Here is a 22,336-nt window from a genome sequence, read left to right on the forward strand (position 1 = left end):
GAAAAATGCACTTTATTGTAAAAAAAAAAAAAAAACAAGGAAAAATGACAACAAAAAATGCTTCAAAGCTGTGTATATTATTCAGATGCAATAGAAATTTGAGACAATGGAAAAAAGTGCTTAATTTTTTGAATTTTGCAATATTTAATTAAAGATTTTTTGTACATCATGTTCTAGAGTCACATTCACTTATGGGGTTGTCCCTCTTTCGCCACAGTATACGTGTGCTTTGTGGTAGTACTCATTGTGGTAAGGTGCCAGACAGAGACAGCAGGAAACTTGAGAAGCGGTAGACTGTCTTGTTGGCCTGGTTCAGTGATGGCTGCTTTCATACGTGGCTCACATGTCCCAGGACAATGTAGCCACAGTGAGTTAAAGTAGTCCAGTCTCTTGGCTGTGCTCAGGATGTATGGAACCGCAGGAAGACACGCATAGGGCGTATGCTACTGTTATCTTGACCTGCGAAACCTCAGACACAACAGAGAATGGACTCGACTGCCCTCCTCTAGCAATCATTTACAGGCCATAGCCCAATCATTTGCTCTGTTGTTCGAGACTGATGGTTGTATTTCTGTGACACCCACAGGCAGTATGTCACTTACGTCACCATTTGAATGTGTGCCAAAATTACAATTACAATGTCCACATGGAGAGGAAAAGACAACTTGCACAACAACTTACTGGTAACTGTAATTCAGATAACCTGTGGCTCAGCCCTGGTCAATAACGTCCAATTACTAGGGTGCAGATGCTTTATCCTGTCTCACCTTTACTCTTACATTACTCTTACGTCTTTGCCTGTATTTCTAATGGTGCTCTGCCCTCTGGGGTCAGTGGGTGTCTCTGTGCTGAAGTGATGGATGTCACGAAGAGGAGGTAAGAACAGATCAGTCCCATCCCACACAGTAAAAAACCTTACTGTTTTGGGTCTGACTGCAGACATGAAGCTGCTTCATCCCCAGGGCTTAGAGAATGGCTGGTACTCCCTCTCACAGTCTCTTCTTTCTGTCTTTCACTTTTTCACTTTCTCTTCTCTCCTCTTTTCTGCTCTCTCTCATTCAGTAGGAGTCTCACTAATGAATCTCTTTAATCTGTCCTCATTGACTTTCGGTATCTATGGACGCCGTTACACTGTGAGCAGTTTTTCTATTCAGTAGATGCAAAGGGCAGGCCTGTTGTATCATAGCAAAATGGCTGCTTCCCGTAGTGGGTTTTGTCCAGTAGATGGGCGAATTTGCTAGAAGAGCTCAGAAAGAAGGGGGGAGATGAAGAAAGCACTGCGCACAGAGAAAAGCTCTAATAGTGAGTCACCAATCACACAGACAGGAGCACAGGCTGGCTGCAGAGACGGAGAACGCAGGATCAACAGATTCAGCACTTCCGCCAGGGAAAGACTCTCTCCACTGGATATGTACTATAATAGAAGATATAATGAAAAAAGAAACATTAACATACATAAAAAGTATTTGTTGCAAATGAAAAAATTAGATTTAAAAATAATTAAATTGACACTTTTATATATATTTGTGGAATGTCTTGAAATTTTGCAAGACAATCTTATAATGTATTAAAATAATTTTGACTCCAATATAAATTTTTGTTATTCTTTTTTGACAACCAAATATATTAATCTGATTTTAATTTACAGTTTATCATACAATTCTAAGAAGGAGTTAGCAGTAGAGGAGGAAGAGGAGGAGGCAGCGGAGAAGCTGTGGGTAGCGGATTTTTAGCAGGAGTGGGCCAGTGTGGGGGTAGGCTGTCAGTCAGGACACAGGGGGTGGGCCAGAGGACCGGTCACCATGGAGCTGGGATGAATACTGTAGCAAAGGGTTCAGCACGGGCATGTGGACCAGAATAACCCCGGAAAAATCCTTTAGTGAAGGCCTGATCCAGCACCTAGCATGCATTCCTATGTGCTTATATGTACCACACTCACAAACACACATATGTACAGACACATAGTCAATCACCAATAAGACAAATTTCCTTAACCTTCAGACATACCTAATCTTGGCATTGGGACCCTGCTTGGCGTCTTTGTGTTTAAAACAACTGAGTTGCACAGCCATATTTGTGAAAAATGATCAACACCATTAATGAACATGACTGGTAAATGCATGTGTAGGTTATTGTTGATTCAACGTTAGTCTTTCATTGGCTAACCTCAAACATTTGTGTAACATACACAGAAGGATTTACTCTGCTTAATTCATAATGCCGTAAGTATTTTCTGGGTTGAAACGGGGTCAAACAGCAAGGAGAATGGTTGGGAAGGCCTGCTAAGAACAAAGGCACCTTTCATCATTCCCCACACCAACAACTGGAAATAGTTCACTCCCCTGGATTTCATCCAACTCATTGTTCAATCATAGAAATTTTAAAGTTATTTTGCCAAACAGACTGCCATAGAAAAAAGTAATACTTTTTTAGTTTCCTCTGTGAATTTTCATTCCTCCTTCTGCTTGAATGATACGCATTGTATGGGATCAATCAAACCCAGTTATCCCATGCCACTCTGAAAGAGTCCACCATGATGCTGGGAGCCTCTTGAGTTTGACATCAGTGTTTTATGACGAGACCAGCCTTAACAGTTACTGTCCCAAATGTAGAGTGTTTTCTTCTGACACTTGGCAAATGACAGCAAGCAGACACCCCAGATATTTCCCAGCATGCTCGCACTGCAGCGTGTGCCAGATGAGATTTTTATCGTCATTTATATATACTTTTTGGTGGGACAGTAGCGTGCTGTGACAGGGTGGAGAGCTGGTTACAAGGTCAGGCTGGTCTTCACATCAAAGATTTCTCCTTCCCCTGGTTCTTCCTCCAGCATACCCCCTACTCCAGCCCCACCCCCCCATTCCTCCCCCCTGGGACTCGCTGTCTCTTCCTCCTTGTGCTCCTCATGCCAAACAATTCTCAGGTAGCACGGGTGTGGCCCCTCCTAACCCCCAGGGACTGCAGCAAGACGAAAGGGCCGAAGAGAAGGGAGGGAGATGCGATGCTTGGAGCCCCTGTAGCTGTGAGTACATACATACCCACATCACAAACACATGCTGTATGACCTGAACGGCATCCTCATGAGCACATACTTGCACATACAGTACATGCACACAGTCATCAACAGGGACACATTTACATGCTAAGGCTGCAGTCTATAATCAGCTGTCTACTCCTGTCAGGGACACTTCAAGTGCTGACTACTGATCTGAGGTCAGTGTAACTGAGGGGTGTTGGGAGTGAGGAAGCGGCTTGGAATATGGCCATGTGGCAAGAAGAGTTCACCACATAGATTCCACACCATTCCTTAATCTGTTCTCTGACTCACTGTCATCCAGCTGTGATTCCCTCTGGTTAGTGTGATCTGATATTCATCTCCATAAATGTAGCCAGAGTAAAAAACAATGTGTTTGAAAACATTGCATTGTGCAGATGCATGCACCCAAGCTTAGTATGAAATCCTGTGACAGGTGTCTGATTACTAGAGCACTATCTCCCCCTTGTGGACCCAACCTACACAGGCACAACATAAATAACGTTAAAAAGTAAATTAAATAATAAATAAGAGAGGACAGAAGATACCGCACAGCGCACTTTTTCTAAAACCCCCAGTCATCACCGTAAATTAAATGCGCCATCAGGCCGTCAACAAGACGACGCCATCTTCCGGAGTGTTGCATCCAGAAGATGGCGCTAACGCAGCTTGTGCTTGGCTTTGGTAACATAAATTCCTCTATGCGTTAGTCGTCTATGGTGTCAAAGTTCGCAGGTCGAGAGAGGTTGTGTTTTCTATTTTATATAGCTATGGCGGCTTTGAGTTGGTTTGCGTGCAGGCAGCTGCCTCGAATCACGTCCCAGTTCGGTAGGTATCTGAGGCCAGCTGGGGCGCTCCACCCCTGGGCCCCGGTGCGGAGATTTGCTGTAACACCTCGCACCCGAGTCGGGGAGAAAGGGCCGTGGGGCAAGACTCGGATGCTGGAGCAACCTCATTTGACAGAACTTGATAAGGCGGATGCATTGGTAAATATGTGTAAAGCGATTAATTAAAATATTAAAAGAATCAGAGATAGATAATTATCCAGTCTTTGAAGGACAATTAGCTGACTTGCGTTATTTCTCAAGAAGTTGTCAAACTGTATGTTACCTTCTGTATGCTAGCTACATTTGTGGCTTGTCCCCGGAATCGAAAGTAATTGTTACAAACCTGTAAACCTGTTTCGATCATCACAAGAAGACAGAGCCATCCCTGCTACAGAATACATTTAATATGCGTTTAGTATTAATGCTGTTAACCCACTGCAAACCCATTTCAGCTTCAGCGATTTATTTGTCACGTGAAAAGATGCGTAACATTACAATTTAGCTAGCTCGCTAAGCACACACTGCACGTGCACACCTCTCTTGTTGATAAATATACTCATATACTTTACACTATACTTTACATTACATAAGTAAAAAAAATCACCCGTGTTTCCAATGCGTAATAAGTTTGGAGGCAGTATGTCTAGGGTGACTGATAGTTATATCGACATTATTTTACAGATGCTGAGAAAGTCCCATGAAACAGGTAAGAAGCTGTTTTTGACAACTGATATGCTTGTAATGTTGTAGTGAACGACTGTAAGTCGTGCACAAGTTTATTGTACGAGCTTTGTTTATTGCAAAAGAATATTATACTTGTGGGAAATAAACATTGTGCTTAAAGGATATGGCGTTTCTGCTAAAGATGAGCCATGCACAATACGGTGTGATGTCTGTAGGCAAGGGTAATTATAGAACTACTGGAATTGTCTTATTGCTTGCTTTTTCAAGCAAACTAATTTCAATGTTAAAATTGAGCAGTTGCAGCACAACACTATTATAGCTACTGTATACTAGATGTCTTCATTTAGGATGTCATGTTGAATGGGATAGTCCCATGCAAATCGAGGTAGACGTTTAATCCCACAGTAATTCTGCATCAGGAATGTTACGTCTCAGGAATGTGGTGTGCCAGTGAATAGTGTTCCCTTGTGCACTCAGCCCTGCTGTTTTGTCTTTTAGGGTTCCTGTCCTGGTTTCGTAATGGTCTGTTGGCTACAGGGATCGGAGTCATCGCTTTTGTGCAGAGCGATGTGGGACGAGAGGCTGGATATGGTATGAGTCTTGTGACGCCCACAACTCCATAATCTCATCTGTCTTTTCTCCACCAAATGCAAAATTTCCTCTGCTTTTCCCTCCTTCTGTCCCTCACTCCTTGTCATTAGCTTCCTAATGTTACCAGGCTGCTGGAAGTTAAAGCTAATTTCAGGTGCATAATTATACTGTTCTTTTGCAGTAGTATTTAATTTAAATATCTGTCTATGTGTGTGTCCCTGGCAGCGTTTTTCATTCTGGGTGGCGTGTGCGTGTCCTTTGGTGGGGCGTCCTACGTGGGCAACCTGTTCGCCCTGCGCCGCACCATGCTCCTCTCCCTGCCCCTGGCCCTGATGCACAGCCTGGTGGTGACCAGCATCGCCCTCTTCTGGCTCTGCGCGGTATCGCTGTACATCGGCCGGCTGGAGGTGGAGATCATCCACGACGAGGATGAGGAGGGTGAGGACGGCGGTGAGTGCGAGGAGTGCGGGGGCCGGCGAGAGGGGCGCCACCCAGAGGACAAAGGACAGGAGAAGTGAAAGGAGTTCTCGACAGAGGGCGTGCCCCCCTCTTTTTGGAAGTCAGCCAGAGCTCGGGCGTGCAAGAGGCAGAGATGGCTGCTGATTTTTGGGTGCAGCCTTCTAATTCGGTCTGTTCTTTTGTGGGTGTAGGGGAGTTTGTGTGGATATGTCTGTGTGTGTGTGTGCTTGTGCGTAATACAGGAAAGCAGTGAATTGACAGGATGGCTGTATTTCTTTTGAGTTTACTATATTTGATTCAATGTAAGCATTGTTCTAGTGCAAAGGTGGTCAGGCTGTAGCCCTAGGGCCTCATTCTAACATTCAGAGCTTCATGTTTTCCCCCTGACCTCAGTGTGAAGGAAAAAGAACACATTTACTATTAACTGGATAAATCCTCTGATTAAACGGATCCTGTGAAATACGCGAAATGCAGCTATGATATAGGCAAACATGAGGGTGCTCATCGTAAACTAGTCCTTCCATCACCTCTCCCTCATGCCAAGTGTATGATAAGAGATTTTGTGACTCCCAAGTGACTCGGTTGGCAGCGTTCTTGCATTGAGTACAGGCTAAGCTTTGAAAACTGCTGTGCTATCTGCTGATAATGACCAAGAGGCCACAGCGATGGAACAAATTGGCTTGTTCCCCTGTGGATTGGTCTGCTCCGGCCCCTTTATCTCAGTGCTCTCAGGCACCCTGTAATTCCTCAGGCGCCTGTGAGTTGCTCAGAAGACGTCAGCAGGGTTGTGCCTACCCTCCAGTTGATGGCTACTTCGCTGTGTGACTTGTAGTGTGTAAAATGCATCTTCTTAAGCAGATTCATAATTTTAAATTCAATTCAGTTCTAAGATGCTAGTTGCTGTCTAACAGAATTTGCAGAGATGATTGGTTTACAGAGAGTTAACTGCACAATGTCTCTCTCTCTCTCTCTCTCCTTCCCTCTCTCTAATAGTTATAGAGTGCGGTAAATCAGTCCCATGGAAATGGCGTAATCAAAGCCATGGTTGTAATGCAATATATACCAGAAATGTAGAAATTTGAATTTGTAAGTAAATTGCACAACAGATAGCTGTTGTTTGATTTCTGTCGTATTTCCTGAAATATTTTCAACAGAACTGCCAGCCTAGAGGGTGAGTTTGTTGGTATGTGGGAAGGAGTCAGAGTGAGAGCAGGAAAGGGAGCACAGGTGCTCATGAAACAGTGAGTGACCTCAGCCTCTGACCTTCAGTATGTTCCTGTTAGCCGACTGCTCCACTGAATTTTTATCAGCAGCAACTGATCCAGGATCAGGTTATTGGTTTAGACCTAACCCCTAGTCAGTGTGAGAAAACGTGATGCTTGTACTGGGTCTGTGCCTGGGGGAAGACAATCAGCACCCATCCAACATGACGTAGTCACATGACCTTTGTCAATAATATCACATGGTTAACAGTCACCAAAGACTTGCAGACTGTATTGTTGGATGGAAGCTGGATTTTGGCAATCGTCACTTCCACTGAAACGGGTGTTAAATGTATTTACCAATTTGCTCAGATTCCAAGGTCTGACCAAATGTTTTACAACTAGATTTCATTTTCTGTTGGTTTGGGAGTGCCCACCACGTTTCAAACCTCCAAAATGACACTCTTTGATAAAGCATAATCAAACTTCAAGGTGACATGTCGCTAAGCCTGTTAGTTATTAATTCAGTCCATTCGTTAAACCCATGTTAAGTTTGTGTCACAGTTGGTCCCTGGGGTAGATTGTTAACACACTCTTCATCGCCTGATTCCACCTCCTGTTTTGCCTCCTTGCCACCCCATTTCAAAGCTCAGACAATGACGGTTATATGATGACAGTAATACAGTGCAGTATGAACCTGACTTGCATAACACCCACATGTACCAGAGACAGCATCTGGTGCCTTCTTAACTACTGTGTACGCAAGGAACTCGGCTCTGAGAACACAGCAGTTCCTTCGCAGCCGTAGTACAATTCATCCACACGTGGTTCAGAGCAGTTGCAGCACGATGGAGAACAACTCGCACTACAATCAACAGAGTTCCGTACAGCATGTGAAGTGAGCCACCTTAGTTGTGGAACATTGTAGTAGCACTTTTTCTCAGGCTGAGTGAATGCTAGTTTTATATTCTCCCAATTTCCCAGGCTGGGCAGGTTCAATAGGTTGATTGGCTGTATACCAGATAACACTGCTGCAAAGTATTTATGATAAACGTTAAATAAGTAGGCCACTAAAATCACTGTAGATGTGTGACCCTTACAGAGCTTAGTGGGACATCTCTCTGATCTAGAGGATCACAGCGTCATGCTGAATATGAGCTGGTCCATTTCTTCTGTAACCATTTCCTTCTTTGATGAGATGATTTAATTTGGCTCTGTCCACAGATTAAAATGTAAAACAATTGTTTTTGAATTCGCCACAGTAATGAAATATGAAATTTAGTTCAGTTATTAATCCATGGATCAAGTCTGATATTGGCAAACATCCACAGTGACACCAGTGGATATCGGAATTATTCACTTTTATTGGTCAGAAATCATGTAATTCTCATTGAACCAATATCATTTATGCTAAATACACGTGCGTGCACACACACACACACACACACACACACACATACACACACACACACAGACAGGCAGAGCCTCATTTTGAGTGTATTAATAGTACTGTATGTTTACATGAAGTAAGTCAAAGCATTTAAAAGTGCCACTAGATGCATCATTAGTTTGAACAGTGAAATACAATGAATCACAGTTTGCAACGGTTCTTACAGTCTAGACTGAATGCCTCTGCTTCCTTCCATCTGTCTTTCCAGTTTCTTTCGGTGACTTTTTCCACAAATGGCATGCTCATTGTTTTGTAAGAATTTACTCTGGTACAAACCGATGACTCGAAGTCCTTCTAGGATTGTTGCTTGTTCTAGGATGATCCATGGTAGCAAAACAAATAAGAGGGAGTGTGTCTGACATCGTTGAGCAAATGAGTTGTGAGATGTGTATGGGCAGCTGTGATGTCAGAGTGTGATTAACCAATCAGAGACGACTGTCAGCAATAATACACTGCATGTCTATTTCTGTCATTTCTGTATGTAATGTTGAAATATTTGTGTTTAAAAGTTGCTGTAGTTGCCCATTTAAGTTTTTTTTTATCTGTATGATGCTGTTTATTGTAAATCAGGCCAAAATAATGTATTGTAGAAGAGATATCTTGCGGTGTGACATCTTACTTGGAAGAGCTAAAGTGTAAAAATAAAAAAAGGGCTCTGTAACTAACTATTCCAAGGAACAAGAGAGCCATAGCATTGAGTCATCTATACATGCACTGGTATAATGGTATAATCATGCATAATGATTACTTGCTTGCAGTAGGACAATGATTAATTAAATGTACCCTTGTTGTTGAATGTCATATTGGAATGAGAGCCAAGGTTGTCAAGTTCACTGAGTTCCTCATTCAGTTAATTTACCTGGCTCTTACAGGGACAAAGTGGTGTGACGTTGCTGCCAGCTTCATTTGAGTGCATCAAATAAGTCAACAGGGAACTATTTTTGGGTGGAAAACGAGTGTGCATGATGTTCTCTGGTTTTCTGCTGTGGCAAACGAAAGCGCTTTTATTACAGTTCTTTCACAGCTCGGGAGGAGGCTGACAAATACGCTGTACGTTAACAGAAGCCTGCTGGACTTTTTTTTTTTCACTAATTGTGAATGGTTGTGTAGAGATGATGTGTATGTGTCTTACTGTACGTGAAGGATTATAGGTTTTTCTGGTTCATTTTCCTCCAGGTGGACCGGTTTTTCCGCATGGCAGTCAGCGGTGCATACAGCACACCACCTGACTTAATTACACTGTGTACATAAATCCTGTATAAAGCTAAATTTGAGAAAAAGGAATGTGTGATGAGTCTGATTTGTGAGCAGAATGGTACACTGAGCTGATGGTGCTGATTGATATGGCGTCCACGCCACAGGTAACTGCAGTGTGCCACCGTGAAAATGCATGCTTGACCAAGCAGAAACAGTGGCAGCTGCAACCGTTTCAAAACATGCAGGCCATGTATACAGGTGTAGACAAAGTGCTGTATATTTTTTATTCAGTGGGACTGAGTCTAGGACAACAAAAGGGGAAGGTGTTCTGTGTCTGTGCTCCGTGGGGCCAGGAACCGTGCCCCAGTGATGCTTACTTTGTGAGCTCTTCACAGGTGACATTACAGGCTGGGATTAAGCCCGTGTCCATCCATCGGCCATTTTGCGATAGGCGGTTGGTTTTTGCTCCAGTCGGGCATGGATGACAATGCATCTGAAGTGTCCCTGGGTGGGTGGCGTTACATTACTTATTGTCATTTAGCAGAAGCTCTTATCCAGAGCAACATACAGTATATATAGTAGGTTACAATTTTATCCATTTATACAGCTGGATATTTACTGAGGCAGTTATGGCTTTAGTACTGTGCCCAGAGGTAAAGTAGGGGATCGAATCAGCAACCTTTTGTGTATGAGTCTTGCTCCTTACCACTACACCCCACTGCTGTTGGGTATGTTCAGAGTTCTGGTTTGATCTCGCCACACGGTGATTGGGGGTGAGGTTTGCCTCTCTCTGCATGGCACGATGGCCAAAGCCCCCCCCCCCATCCCTCCCCCCGCCCCTTCGCTCGCCTCTCCTCCCTCGGTGCTTTTTGGCGCAGTTCGTTTTCTCATTCTGGGCGTGTCTCTGTGCACTGCGGGTCCCTCGCCTCTCCCTCCCTCTCTCCCCCCCCGGCTGCGTCTGACTGCGCAGATCTGTTTTACATGCAAGGAGTCTGCGGGCCCCCGTCGGTCTAAAGGGCAGACTACCAACTCGCTCTCCCCGCTGACAAACACCACAGCGCCCGAGCTGTGCTGAATGTGTATCACGCAGCCGAAACATACGGTACCAGCGTATAAAATAGCTGGATACGTGACACTCCGAGCAATGCCTGGCGGAACAGGGGGAGATCGGCGAGGCGTCGTCCGAGCCTGGGGCGAATGCCCCGTTGGTTTCATTGGTTGAACCACTCCGCATTTCCACCGTTTGACATTTCGCAAGATGCTACCTTTGACTATGAGCAGGATGTATCGGAGACAATCCCCTCAAACTAAAAATTTATTCAACATGCCCGTGACAAACCTGCAAATGGTAGAAGTGCATAGGTGGAACCTCTTTATCTCCCTGGCTGTTTGTGAAACAAACACACTAATAATCATCCTTGGGTGATGCTCCATCAGCTCATTTCTAATTATACTTATCCATGCATGTGCGTGAACACACACACACACAAAAACACACACATACATCACTCTCACCATCTTAATAAACAAAAGAAGACAGAAATGTATAGGTAGAAGTCATCCATTTGCCTTACATGTCTGCTGAGCACAATGAATTATATGAAAAACATGTATAAGCTAACCTGTTGGCCACTCTAGTTCCTTGTTTCTGGCCGCATGCACACACACGCACACACATACACACACGCGCGCGCGGACAAATATCCTCTCCCTAACAACTGCTCTTCTGCTCTTGTTTAGTATGCAATTGCGCAGTTGACAGGAGGACTGATTCCCACACTAATGAACTCGGCCCTGCCAGTAGAATGTAAAGTAGGATTTAACCTGACTTCAATGTCATGGGCTCCTCTCACCTCTCGAAAACAGCACAACACCACCACCACGAGCCGGTCTGCCGTCTCAATCACAGAAGCGCTCTCGGCCCGGCTTTTGAACAGACTCGCTCGTCAGCGAGCCAGATTATGTCGGTATGTCGCCATTGTTCACTTGAGCAAAACGCTGCAGAGAGCGGCCGTAGGCAGAGCTGAGGTCCATTTCATTTCAATGTAGTCAATTCAAGAAAGGTTAACTGAAAAGGTTCTTAGACTAATAATGACTAGTTTTCAATTCACAAAATGGATTTCGATTCATTCCCTGAATTGACCTATTTGGAATAGGTCAGTCCTTTAGGGTAAATGCTATTGAGTGCTTTTGGTGTGGGAAAAGGACGAAGGGTTTTCACACTGGATCTCACTGGATAGCAGTGGGGAATAATGGCTGGGGTAATATCCCACGGATAGGGTGTCATGGGTTTGAAACCCAGTAGGAAAGCTGCTGCTCTGAAAATATAAATGTAAATGAAGATTCTGCCCACACAATCAATTAATGGAAAAATTAAAGGCATTGCTCTGAAATGAGGCTGTCCACAAAGCCATAAATATCCATTGTGGATCAACTTTCAATTTTCATGTTGCAAGTCATAAATTGTAAATTGTCTCATAAACCCATACCATGTCCTATGGTAGTAAAAAAATGAGCTCTATGAAAATCCATGTAATTCAAAAAAATAAAAAAAGGATTGTGTGCTCTTCCAATCGAATAAAACCTTTATTATTCTTGTTTTATTATCATCTGTTTTAAACATTTTTTGTTTCATTTTTATTTCCAGTTTGGGTGTTGGTGGGTTATTCACAATCAACCAAACCAAACAAACAAAAAAAACTAGTAGCCACAGTGATGGAGGGGGTTAAGGCTGTTTCCTTCAGGAAATAAACTAACAGGAAGGAAGCAGACTTTCTGCTTTGCTGACCCAGTAAAAAATGCTCAAAAAGACCTCCCATTTCATCACGGGAACAGTGGCCTTAAGCATTCAAATTCACCGTCAGGAAACAACCTAAACACTTTTAACATCATTTAACAGTTTTGTCTCGTACACCTCAACTCAAAAATGATCATTTCATTTTGATCAAAACATCTCAATCTCTCCAGAATTACATTTGCAGAGATTACATTTTTTGTTTTCATATTTCAAATAAAATCAAAGAAGTGCAGCTAACGGCAGGGGCGTAGCGTGGTGCTAAAACTACGCTGCTACAGTATACGGATCAGCATATCTGGCCTGAAATTTGTTACAAATCATACTTTCATTTTAAACGCGCTTTATTGACCACGCCTGCCTTTTCTTCTATGGCCCTCGTCTTTTACACATACAAGAACAAGTGAGACATTGGTCATGGATTTACAAGTGCTATGCGTTTTCACAATTCTGTACAAGGAAACTTATTAGATATACAGTAAGTGCTCAGACGAATTATGACGAGACCTTGGGAACTCCCTCTAACATATAAACATCCTACTAGCCAGTTAGCTGTAGGGCCTTGCAGTAAATTGGCTAAGCCCTATGGATACTATTGGCGTGTCCTAGAGGACCTTTTTGCACCACCCCCAGCTCCTACACCTTCTCACCCCCCTCCCCCTAAGTGACAGCAAGGTAGTTTGAGAAATATGGCTGAAATCTCTTTTGTGGCACACAGTCCCTGTGCGTTTTACTCATCAACTCCTTTATAGGATCCGTGTAAGGAGGGGAAGTACACCAACATGGACAAAAGTAATAATACTAATAATCATAAAATAATAATAATAATAATATTTCAATGGCTTCATTAATCCACGCCATCCACATGAACACATTTATGGGCAGAATGTGAGAGTTTTCAGCAGTGGAGAGGGAGACAGAGTGAGCATGTTGTCGGTGGATGAGGTATTTCCCCCTCACTGCGAAGAGCTTTGAGATCCCTGGTTGAAGGACACTGTGAAAGCTCAAGGTACTGTTTTAAAAGAAAAAAAATCCAAACACACCAAACTGTGTTACCTGCTTGGTAAGGAGCACAAACACATTAATGGCGAGGGAGAACCCAAGAAGACAAACAAACAATGTGCTTAAAAGTTCTGATGTTGATTTCCGTTGTGAGCTTGTGAAGTGCTTTCTGTGGGGCGCAACAGTTTTTTTCTTGAATTTGTGTTTGAATGTCAAATACTCTTGGAGGACATTGTTCCTGTTGCTTACCCCAAAACATGGCGTCGCCATCCAAACTGTCCCTGTGAGAGCCCCCTTTCATGAGAGTGTTCATGACATTCACAGTATGTACATTATGGCTTTTCTGAAATGGCAGGGGGTGATGGAGAGGGACATGAATGCAGTCAGTGTCCCACACAGCAGTTGAGAAGAGGTACGAGAGGACTGAGACCCTTCCCATAATGCTTAGTGCTGTGGATAACCTTCTGTATGTACCTGTACCTTTGGCTCTCTCTTTCCTCAATCTCTCTCTCATTGTTTCTTTCCATCTCTCCCTTTATCCTGCTTTCCCTTTACACTCTCTCTCTCGCTTTGCTTCCTGTCTCTGCCTCTTCCTCTCATTTCCTCTCTCTCAGCTTTCTTTTTCCTCTTTCTTTTTCCATCTCCCTGTTTCTTTTTCTTCTCTGTCTCTCTCTGTTCCTCTCTCTCTCCTCCTTCTCCCTCTCTCTCCCTCGCGTCCTTAGTCCTCCTCCGACCCGGCTGCTCCTCTGAGTCCGTTCACACAGAAAGGCAGGCCGGGGGGGAAGGACGGGTCAGAGGCTGAGAAGCCGCTGAAGGGTGGCAGAGCGGCGATCCGCTGCAGGTGGGGGAAGAAAGCGGGGGGCTTGGGATGCTCCGGGGGCAGCCCTTCCGGAGCGGGGTGGGCAGTGGGCAGCTCAGCTGGGGCATAGCGTATGGTGCTGGGGGCGTAGAGGCTCTGGGGCCCCTGGGGGCCGAGGGCCAAGGGGTGGAACAGCACCCGGCCAGCGGCGCCCCCTGCCGCCAGTCTCTGGAGCAGCTCAAAGTCCGTGCCTCGACCCCCAGTGAGGGACCTTTCCTCCCTCGAAAGTGGTGAGCCCGAAATGGGCGGCGAAAGGGCAGGAGAGGCGGGCGAGAACAGGCCCTTGGGCGGGGCCTCCCCTCCAGGTGGGGTCAGCGCGGAGTCAGGTACAGTAGAAGGGGGCACGTCACCATTTTGGGTCCCGGAGGGCGCGTGCAGGGAGGCGTGCGAATGCCCCCATCGTCCCCCTGCTACGGCAGGCCCGGAGCTCGCAAAGTCCTGTTCAGTTTTTATGCTGGAAGCGACAGCACTCTTAAGGTGCTGGATGACGGCTCGGCCGTTCTGGATCCGGCCCCCTTTGCCCTGCGCGGTGTCGCCGCTCTGCCTCGGCACCCCCTCCTCGGACTTCACGCTCTTGTCATCAGCGTTGCGCTCCCTGTCGGTTCCTCCCCCCTCCACCTCGCTGTCACTCCCCAGGTCTGATGAAGCAGACGGGCTCTCCTCTCTCGCCTCCCGAAACTCTTCCCTCTGCCTCCTCACTTCCGGAGGACCGTCTTCAGGGTCAGGCTGCCATGTCCTCTTCCTGCTCTCCTCTGATTGGCCATCTGAGGGATGGGTAAACGGCTCCCTAACCTTTAGCCCAGATCCACTTCTGCTGCCAGCACATTTTATTGGCCGGGTGACAGAGGTTCCTGAAATGAAAATCACAGCAGTTATCTTAAGCATACTAATGTACCCTGAGTGGGAAGCTCACACATACACAAAAATATAGTATTTTACTCTTGGTATATAATAACATTTATGGGCAGTGGTTCTACTGCCATTAGTACAAAGCAATAACTAGCTGGGGTGAGGTTATGTTTCAAACCAGCACTCTGGATCCTGTGGAAATGGGTAATTTAATTGCTAAATTCAACAGAAATGTCCCCTTAGAGAGGGGCTCAATTAGACGTTCTCAGACACAAAAAATACTGCAATAATAAAAAAATATCCTCGTGGTCAAACTGTACACAGATTGATACAGAATGGAGTAGTCTGAACTTTGAGGTTTCTGGTGCTGGTCATTCTGCAATTCATATATTTTGCCACTAGGTGTCACATGTGAGCGATTCATAGAGATTCTTTAGCGGCCGTTCAAAAAGAAAAAACCCTAGACATTTATTATATAGAATCAAGTACCACAAGACAGTCTTTGACGTTCACCTGAAATCCCAGATGTCATATTCAGTTACCATATATCAATAGTTTTGTCTGTATAAAGATCCAAGAAAATGATTTTTGAGTTTAAACATCCCGTTTTGACTGGACTAGGATGCCAAGCCTGGACAAGGAAGGTTATGGTATCTGACAAAGGAATGAATGTCATACACAAATTGAATGGTGAAGGAGTAAGACACGGGAGGTTATCAAAGTCATTTTGGAGTTTTGGGTCAGCAAACTGATTGTAGTGGGACCAGCAATAAACAAGGAGGAAAAGACAGGGCAATGGACCAGGACAAAAAGGGGGCTCCTACCATGCGTGTGAGGCGGGATGTCCCGGGGGGAGGGGCTTGCTCGCACCCGCTCAGACCGCAGGCTCTCCGGTAGCTGCAGCAAGTCCAGCGGAGTGTCCGGCATCTCCGTCCGGCTGAGGAGAGAGAGCCGCAGAGGCGGGAGAGAGAGAGACGGGATGAGCGGGGGAGGAAAAGTGCGGGTGAGACAGAGGAAAGAGAGAGGAGGGAGAAAAGAGAAGGCAGAATGGGGAGAGAGTTTGAATGAGACAGAACAGACAGAGAAAATTTTCATAAACATACAAAATTATACAGCCAGTAAATTTTAATTGCCATAATAATAAGCCATAAATATTATTCTTTCATGTTTTTCCTTACCGATCTCCCAATAATGTGCAGATGTTATTTGGCAATGCATGTAGGAATGTTATTTATGTCAAAACAGCTTCATTCCAAGACTTATTACACTGACCCCATCTAACATCAAGGACAGACTGTGCTCACATTATCAGCCCTGTGTCAGACAGAGATGGTTGTTCCAACTAGAGTAAATGGGAGAAACAGGAAGCCATCTCCTTTCCAAAATATAACAGCCATATCTGGTCTTCCTTTCCACCTTTCAAATATTGACGAAGGCCTTGTCTTCCAATTGGACGAAAGGCTGTATTGCAGTCACAGCCAAATCTACAGGCGCATGCCACAGGCTGGGGGACAGAGATGCCATAATGGTGACACTAGCACTGACACTGTGATTCTAACACTAACACTGTGCTTGCAATCCAGTATATAAGCTGTCACAGCATGAGCGGCAGAGTGACCACCTGCACCCTGATTCTAATGCTATCACACTCATAATGACACTGACAGTGTGACATCAGTATGCCTATAATTATGACACTTTACACATCGCAGCCTGTCGCAGCCTAAGGGACCTGGGGTCACCCCCCCCCACACCCCCCAAAAAAGATAGAGCAAATATTTAATATTGCTTACTCGCACACCTCCCCCATATTGTTACCCAGTGGTTTACATATTTTGATTTACCAACAAACAGACAATGTCAATATGGTAATGTTCTCTTTCAGATATATAAGGAAAACATTCCAGCTGTAGTTTTAGTCAATACATCAATCCTGACTCAAATTGATCTGAATTAATGACAAAGAGGCAGGGACAGACAAAGAGGAAAATGTGTTTATTTCCCAAGCAAATACATGCTGTTTCCCCTCCATTTGACACAACAGGGAAAAATGATCCAACTGCTGTCTGAGTAGATTTGCCTCATGGACTAAAGAGTGACGGGCGGGTGTGTAACCTGACACCCTAACCCTGCCCCCCTCCCCCTCACCCCTCTCAACAGCCCTTCTGTTAATGGCATGGAGCTCGGCTCCAGGAGGAGGCTGAAGAAGTTAATTAGCTCTTGTAATTACAGCGCTAATTAACTAAAACACCATTCAGCCAGAAAATTTCGACATCCATTTGGTGTAATTATACATCGCCAGTCCAATTAGCATTGTAATGCAGCTTGCTCTTCTTGTTTTTGTCTGCCTACCTTTTTGGTGTGTGTGTGTGTGTGTGTGTGTGTGGCGATGAGTGCTGTCGCATGGGGGTTGGTTTTACTACGCGTCGTGGTTAAGCAGAAAACGCGCATGCATCGCGAGCGCATCACGCACAAAGCGCCCGCGCAGACGGAGCCTGACCTGAGCACGTAGTTGACCCAGATGACGTTGCGCTCGTGGGGCGCCTTGTGGTTGATGGAGACGGTGGCGCAGGACTGGACCCATAGGTACCCCCCTCTCTTCTGGAGCCAGCGGTAGTACCCCGTCACCACCTGTCCCTTCCGCAGCACTGCGGGGAGCGGGGGAGAGAACGGGAGACAGACCATCCACTTTGAAAAGCTCTTTATTTAACAGCTGTCATGAAGAGCTTGAATTAGGACGGGACAAAAAAAAAACACCCTAAACTGAAACAGAATTTGCATAGTCAGATACAGGAAGCACATCGGTGTGGAAAACCCTTCTGCGTTAATATACACGCATCCGCACTCTTATATTTAAAACCTCCTAAAATCTTATTCAGTCATGCACAAGTTTCAACAGAAAAATAGAGGGAGGGAGAGAAAAAAGGGAGATAGAGAGCAAAGGTAGAACATAGCTTATTAACAATCCACCAGTAAACAACATGAGAGATTTCACCATAGTCCCCCCTTCTTTATCAACTGAACAAATACACTATTTGAGCCTCCTGCAGTGTTAAAAGTGACTGCCTTATAATACTTATAGTAATACTCCAGAATAAGGGTAGAGTTCACTGACCCCTTGAATTTTTCATTTTAACCCTGAACTTTGCTTTGGCAAGTAACCTCAATTGCCATTTTAGCACAACTGAACAGCTAGCTACATTTACATTTAGATTTAGTTCATTAAGCAAGCCTATTTTGAAACACTATATTATGATTCAGATAAAAAAGGGAGAGCAAGAGAAAGACAGAGAATGCAGTAGATGTACAGAATGGGACTGGTACATTGAGATGAGATTTTCACAGACTCAGACATTACAAAAAATAAAAAAAACTGACACCAACACAATGAGAGAGAAGATCAACAGAAAATACAACATACAAAAATTGCATACTCAACAAGCAATAAAAGATAATATATAAATGAAATATTAAATCCAAATGTTCAGACCTAATTTGGTGAAAGTAAATAACATTGCAAGCCATTCAAATTCAACTTCCATTCAAAATTGTTGTCACTCAAGTACAGCAAAAACATAGAGAAGAGAAAGGAATTATAATTATATATAAAAAGAAAAATGTGTGTAAAAATGGAACTAAACTATTATTTGGAACATATTTAAATAAGATATGTGACTGCCGCAAATAGTGACTGAATAATTACCTGATGTTCTAAGTCAGATAATGAATATTTCATCATTAACTTACTTCACCTGATGCTGTTATCCATGTGCTTATGCAAATGAGCAGCCAAAGTAACATTTAAAAAGACATGGAGGAATCCACAATTACTTCATTAAAGAGCCAAACCTGTGAACATTTGGTTGAGTAGAATGACATTAATGACCAGAATGAAAGGCGAGGAAGCCAAAGCTCCAAGTAAGTTAAATGTATAGATTTTATTTTATTTAACCTGCATTTAACCAGGTAAGTTAAATGAGAACCAGTTCTTATCTTTACTAAAGACCTGGGTGAGAGGCAGACAGCACTACTGAAACAACCAAACAGCAAAACAAGAAGAAGACTGTAGAGTTCACCATTCAAATCGACATGTAAAAATGCCCTTACTCTGACTTTTGCATCTGGTGATCTGTACTGTGTAACTGTAGATGCATGCAGTCTAGTGTCCTACAAACCTGACATGTGGATGAAACTGAGCCGGAGACAAGATGTTACGCAGGGGATTCAAATACAGCTAGGTTGATCTTGTCTTCATAGCATTGCTCATAAATGTCATAATAATCATAATTTCAATGATGTGCAAATTCTGGGCATTGCAATGTATTTTACAAGACACCATCTCACAATATATGCTGCCACAGCTGTATATAAGTAATGACACAACAAAAGCAGTAATGGCTGGTGTATTTGCATGAATTCAAAATGCACTTACTTTTCATATTTGCACTTACATTTCATTTTCATAGTAAATACTTTTCATATTTCAAAATATGCCTTTTTGTGCATAGCAGAGGCACAGACAGAGCCAGGGAGACAGGGTACACAGGGACCCAAGCGCAAAAAGGGAGAAAGAAAATGACGCGCATGCAGACAGATGACAGACGGATGGACAGGGGGACGGACAGACAGACAGGTGACGGGAAAGGGCTCACGGTCTTCATGGCTCTGCCTCACGCTCTCCAGGTCCTCCACATGGATGAAGCGGTAGCAGGTGTGGCCCACCACCTCGGAGGGACTCAGGTCCATGTACTCGGAGATCCTGCAGCCGGGACGGATCACAAAACCCACCCCCCCGCGTGAGTCACACACAGGCACTGCTGGCCTTTTAAGGACCGGCTTTTGAGTGATCGTGACTGCTCAATGCTGAATTCACCGTAGATTTTCTATAAAGGTGTAATGTTAATGTATGGTTCATGTGTACTGTATAAATACACAGTTAGTTGGTGCAGAGTAGGCATGCAGTGTTAATATAAAGCACCTTGGCATATTGTTTATATACTGCACAGGTGTGCAGTATTGATGTCCTGTACAGGTGTGCAATGTTGATGTACAATACAGGTGTTCATCATGTTAAAGTACTGTACATGTGTGCAGTGCGGCCGTCCTCTACCTGTTCTCGCAGTAGGTGACCTGCAGGTCCATGTTCACACGAAAGACAAACATGTGACTCTCCATGCGCACCTCGTTGAGGGTGGAGGGCGGGAGCGTGTGAGCCAGGGCCACCAATCCCAGCGGCCGCTGCAGCGAACGGGTGGGACCTGGCACCAGGGCGAGTCGACAGCGGATCCGCCCAGTCACATGGATCACCTGACAGGAAGTTTACAACGCCTGGTTTTAGCAAGTTGTGGACCACAAACAATTGCTTCTGAAATTGAGATTTATGAACAGAAATGTGCAGAACATCTTTGGTCAGTGCTCAGGGGTACCATTTATCTGGAACTTGCAACACAATTTGACCTTATACTTCAACCACTGGGAAATAACATTGCTTTCACTGGCACTACTGTAGATTATATTTCCAATACATCACCACTGGTAGAAAATTATCATTAACCATTATAACCAAAACATGACACATTAGTGGCTGGTTTTATTGTTATTGTGAGTACACTTTGTGGTGAGCCTCATATAGGTATATGGAACATATTGGAACATACAGCAATATGTATGAGTGTGCTCAGTGTGTGTCCTGCAAAGCGATCAGTATTTTGCGGCATGTCCAGGACGTTGTATCCAAAGAATTTGATTTGCAGGTCAGAGCCACTATGCAGAGGGCTTGACATGCAGGCTGTGTATTAAGCACACGTTAAGCGGTGTGAGCTTTCAGTGTTCTGGACCTTGTATCCAGAGGACTTGACGTGCAGGCCACGCTTGGTCAGGGTGGACTTCATCCGGATGAAGAAGCCCCGGTCAGGAGGGTCATCCTCAGGGGATGGAGGGCTGGAGGGGGCTGCAGGGGAGATGGACAAACATCCAATGAGACGCACACACACAGACACACACTCTCTCTCTCTCTCTCTCACACACACACATACACACACACACTCAGACGACTTGCAGAAAAATCACAACACTGAGTTGGACATTCAAATAACAAAGACACAGATAGAACAGATAAGAGTCACAAAACAACAAAATATCAGGGAGAAAAACTCCACAGAGACCATCAAATACATTGACTTTCACACTGACAGGAAAGTGGAGCTCTCATAGGATATTTCTGGTTCCAGCCAAATGCTGGAATGTGTGTCTGTTAACCAACATCCCATCGCAATGTCTGGAAGCTAAGACCCGCCAATGTTTACTGCAGCCAGACCAGCTTCACAGGGACTCTCCACTAAGGAGGCATGCAGGCTGAGTCTGAGCCAGGCTTGAGGTTCGTGTTTCAGGTCACCTGGTTCTGGGGTTTCAGCCAGTGAGGAGGTAGATGCAGAGCTGGAGGCGCTCTCGTGGGCCTGTTGGCACCCAGCTTCAGCCCGGAGGTGTGGCCTGATGCCAAGTCTCTCTGCCATCTCCACGTGGTCGGCGGGGTGGATGTAGTCGAAAACACTGCTGCCCGTCAGCTCCACCTGCCAGACAGCCAACATGAAGCCATCCCATGAATGATGGTAATGAGACAGATACACGCCTTACCCGCTGTCCAAACTTCAACCATACCAGTCGAAAAATAAACAACAAATGCACACATTCCTACCAAACAGAGAGGTATTGTCATAGTCAAGTTCAAGTTTAGAAGATATTCTTTACTGGCATGACAAGACTCCTAAAATGTTCTCAAAGCAATGTTTACACGTGCAGAAGGAAAAGCACAAATAATAGATCAATACAGGAAAGGTATTGTACCACTTGTGGATTTATGGTTGCAGAGAAGATGGTGTGTGTATGTGTGAGTGTGTGCGCGTGTGCGCGTGTGCAAGACATATTTTATGTAATTTTTGGCATGAACATTTTTCACCCTTACGGAAAATTTATATATTGGATTTAAGCCATTGTCTATGGTAATTATGTTAAAGGCTACAGTAATTTAGGCTAACTTACTGTAAGGTTCTGTTGGATTTTCAGAAATCCCAAAGGATATTTTTGGAGTGCTTTTGCTGGTGCTCTATGCTTGGTATTTGCAAAACCTCAAACAATTAAAACAAAAAACAAAAAAAAAACTCCACAAATGTGAGGCTTGTACCTAGCAATCAGTGAGGGGTGGAGGGGTCCCTATTTTTGTTTTAAATCAAGCCCTGGTCTTAATTAGTTGTTAGCTAATTGAGAGGCATCACTGCAACCAGCGGTCTCTCTCCAGTGTCCTTTAAAATTGGCCACTTTGTCAGCTCGCTAGGATGTAGGTGAGTGGGACAGCTCTACACCCTGCATGCGTGGAGGCAGAAGCCCACCAC

General features: G+C 44.5%; 2 protein-coding genes across 3 annotated transcripts in view; one reads left to right on the top strand and one right to left on the bottom strand.

Moving 5' to 3' along the window:
• The first annotated feature begins 3,797 nt into the window (after window positions 1-3,797).
• On the top strand, window positions 3,798-19,702 carry tmem160 (transmembrane protein 160). 2 transcript variants are annotated; one of them, XM_036536402.1, is made up of 5 exons: window positions 3,798-4,020; window positions 4,543-4,567; window positions 5,044-5,136; window positions 5,362-5,586; window positions 19,632-19,702. In XM_036536402.1, the coding sequence occupies exons 1-5, from the start codon at window positions 3,805-3,807 to the stop codon at window positions 19,646-19,648; spliced, it is 576 nt and encodes a 191-aa protein (XP_036392295.1). In that variant the 5' UTR covers window positions 3,798-3,804; the 3' UTR covers window positions 19,649-19,702. The 2 variants fall into 2 exon arrangements, with proteins under 2 accessions (XP_036392295.1, XP_036392294.1); XM_036536401.1 differs by lacking the exon at window positions 19,632-19,702 and having other exon boundaries at window positions 5,362-7,747.
• The window catches only part of npas1 (neuronal PAS domain protein 1), a 28,565-nt gene continuing 20,187 nt past the window's right edge, over window positions 13,959-22,336 (bottom strand). Inside the window, exons 6-12 of the mRNA XM_036536403.1 lie at window positions 21,343-21,517; window positions 20,786-20,898; window positions 20,059-20,255; window positions 19,601-19,707; window positions 17,449-17,596; window positions 15,773-15,885; window positions 13,959-14,950 (exon numbers count right to left, since the gene is read on the bottom strand). Coding sequence (XP_036392296.1) covers window positions 13,959-14,950; window positions 15,773-15,885; window positions 17,449-17,596; window positions 19,601-19,707; window positions 20,059-20,255; window positions 20,786-20,898; window positions 21,343-21,517 — 1,845 coding nt within the window. The remainder of the gene's footprint in view (window positions 14,951-15,772; window positions 15,886-17,448; window positions 17,597-19,600; window positions 19,708-20,058; window positions 20,256-20,785; window positions 20,899-21,342; window positions 21,518-22,336) is intronic.

Source organism: Megalops cyprinoides, chromosome 9, assembly GCF_013368585.1.
Source record: "Megalops cyprinoides isolate fMegCyp1 chromosome 9, fMegCyp1.pri, whole genome shotgun sequence".
In the NCBI taxonomy this organism is placed as follows: Eukaryota; Metazoa; Chordata; class Actinopteri; order Elopiformes; family Megalopidae; genus Megalops; species Megalops cyprinoides.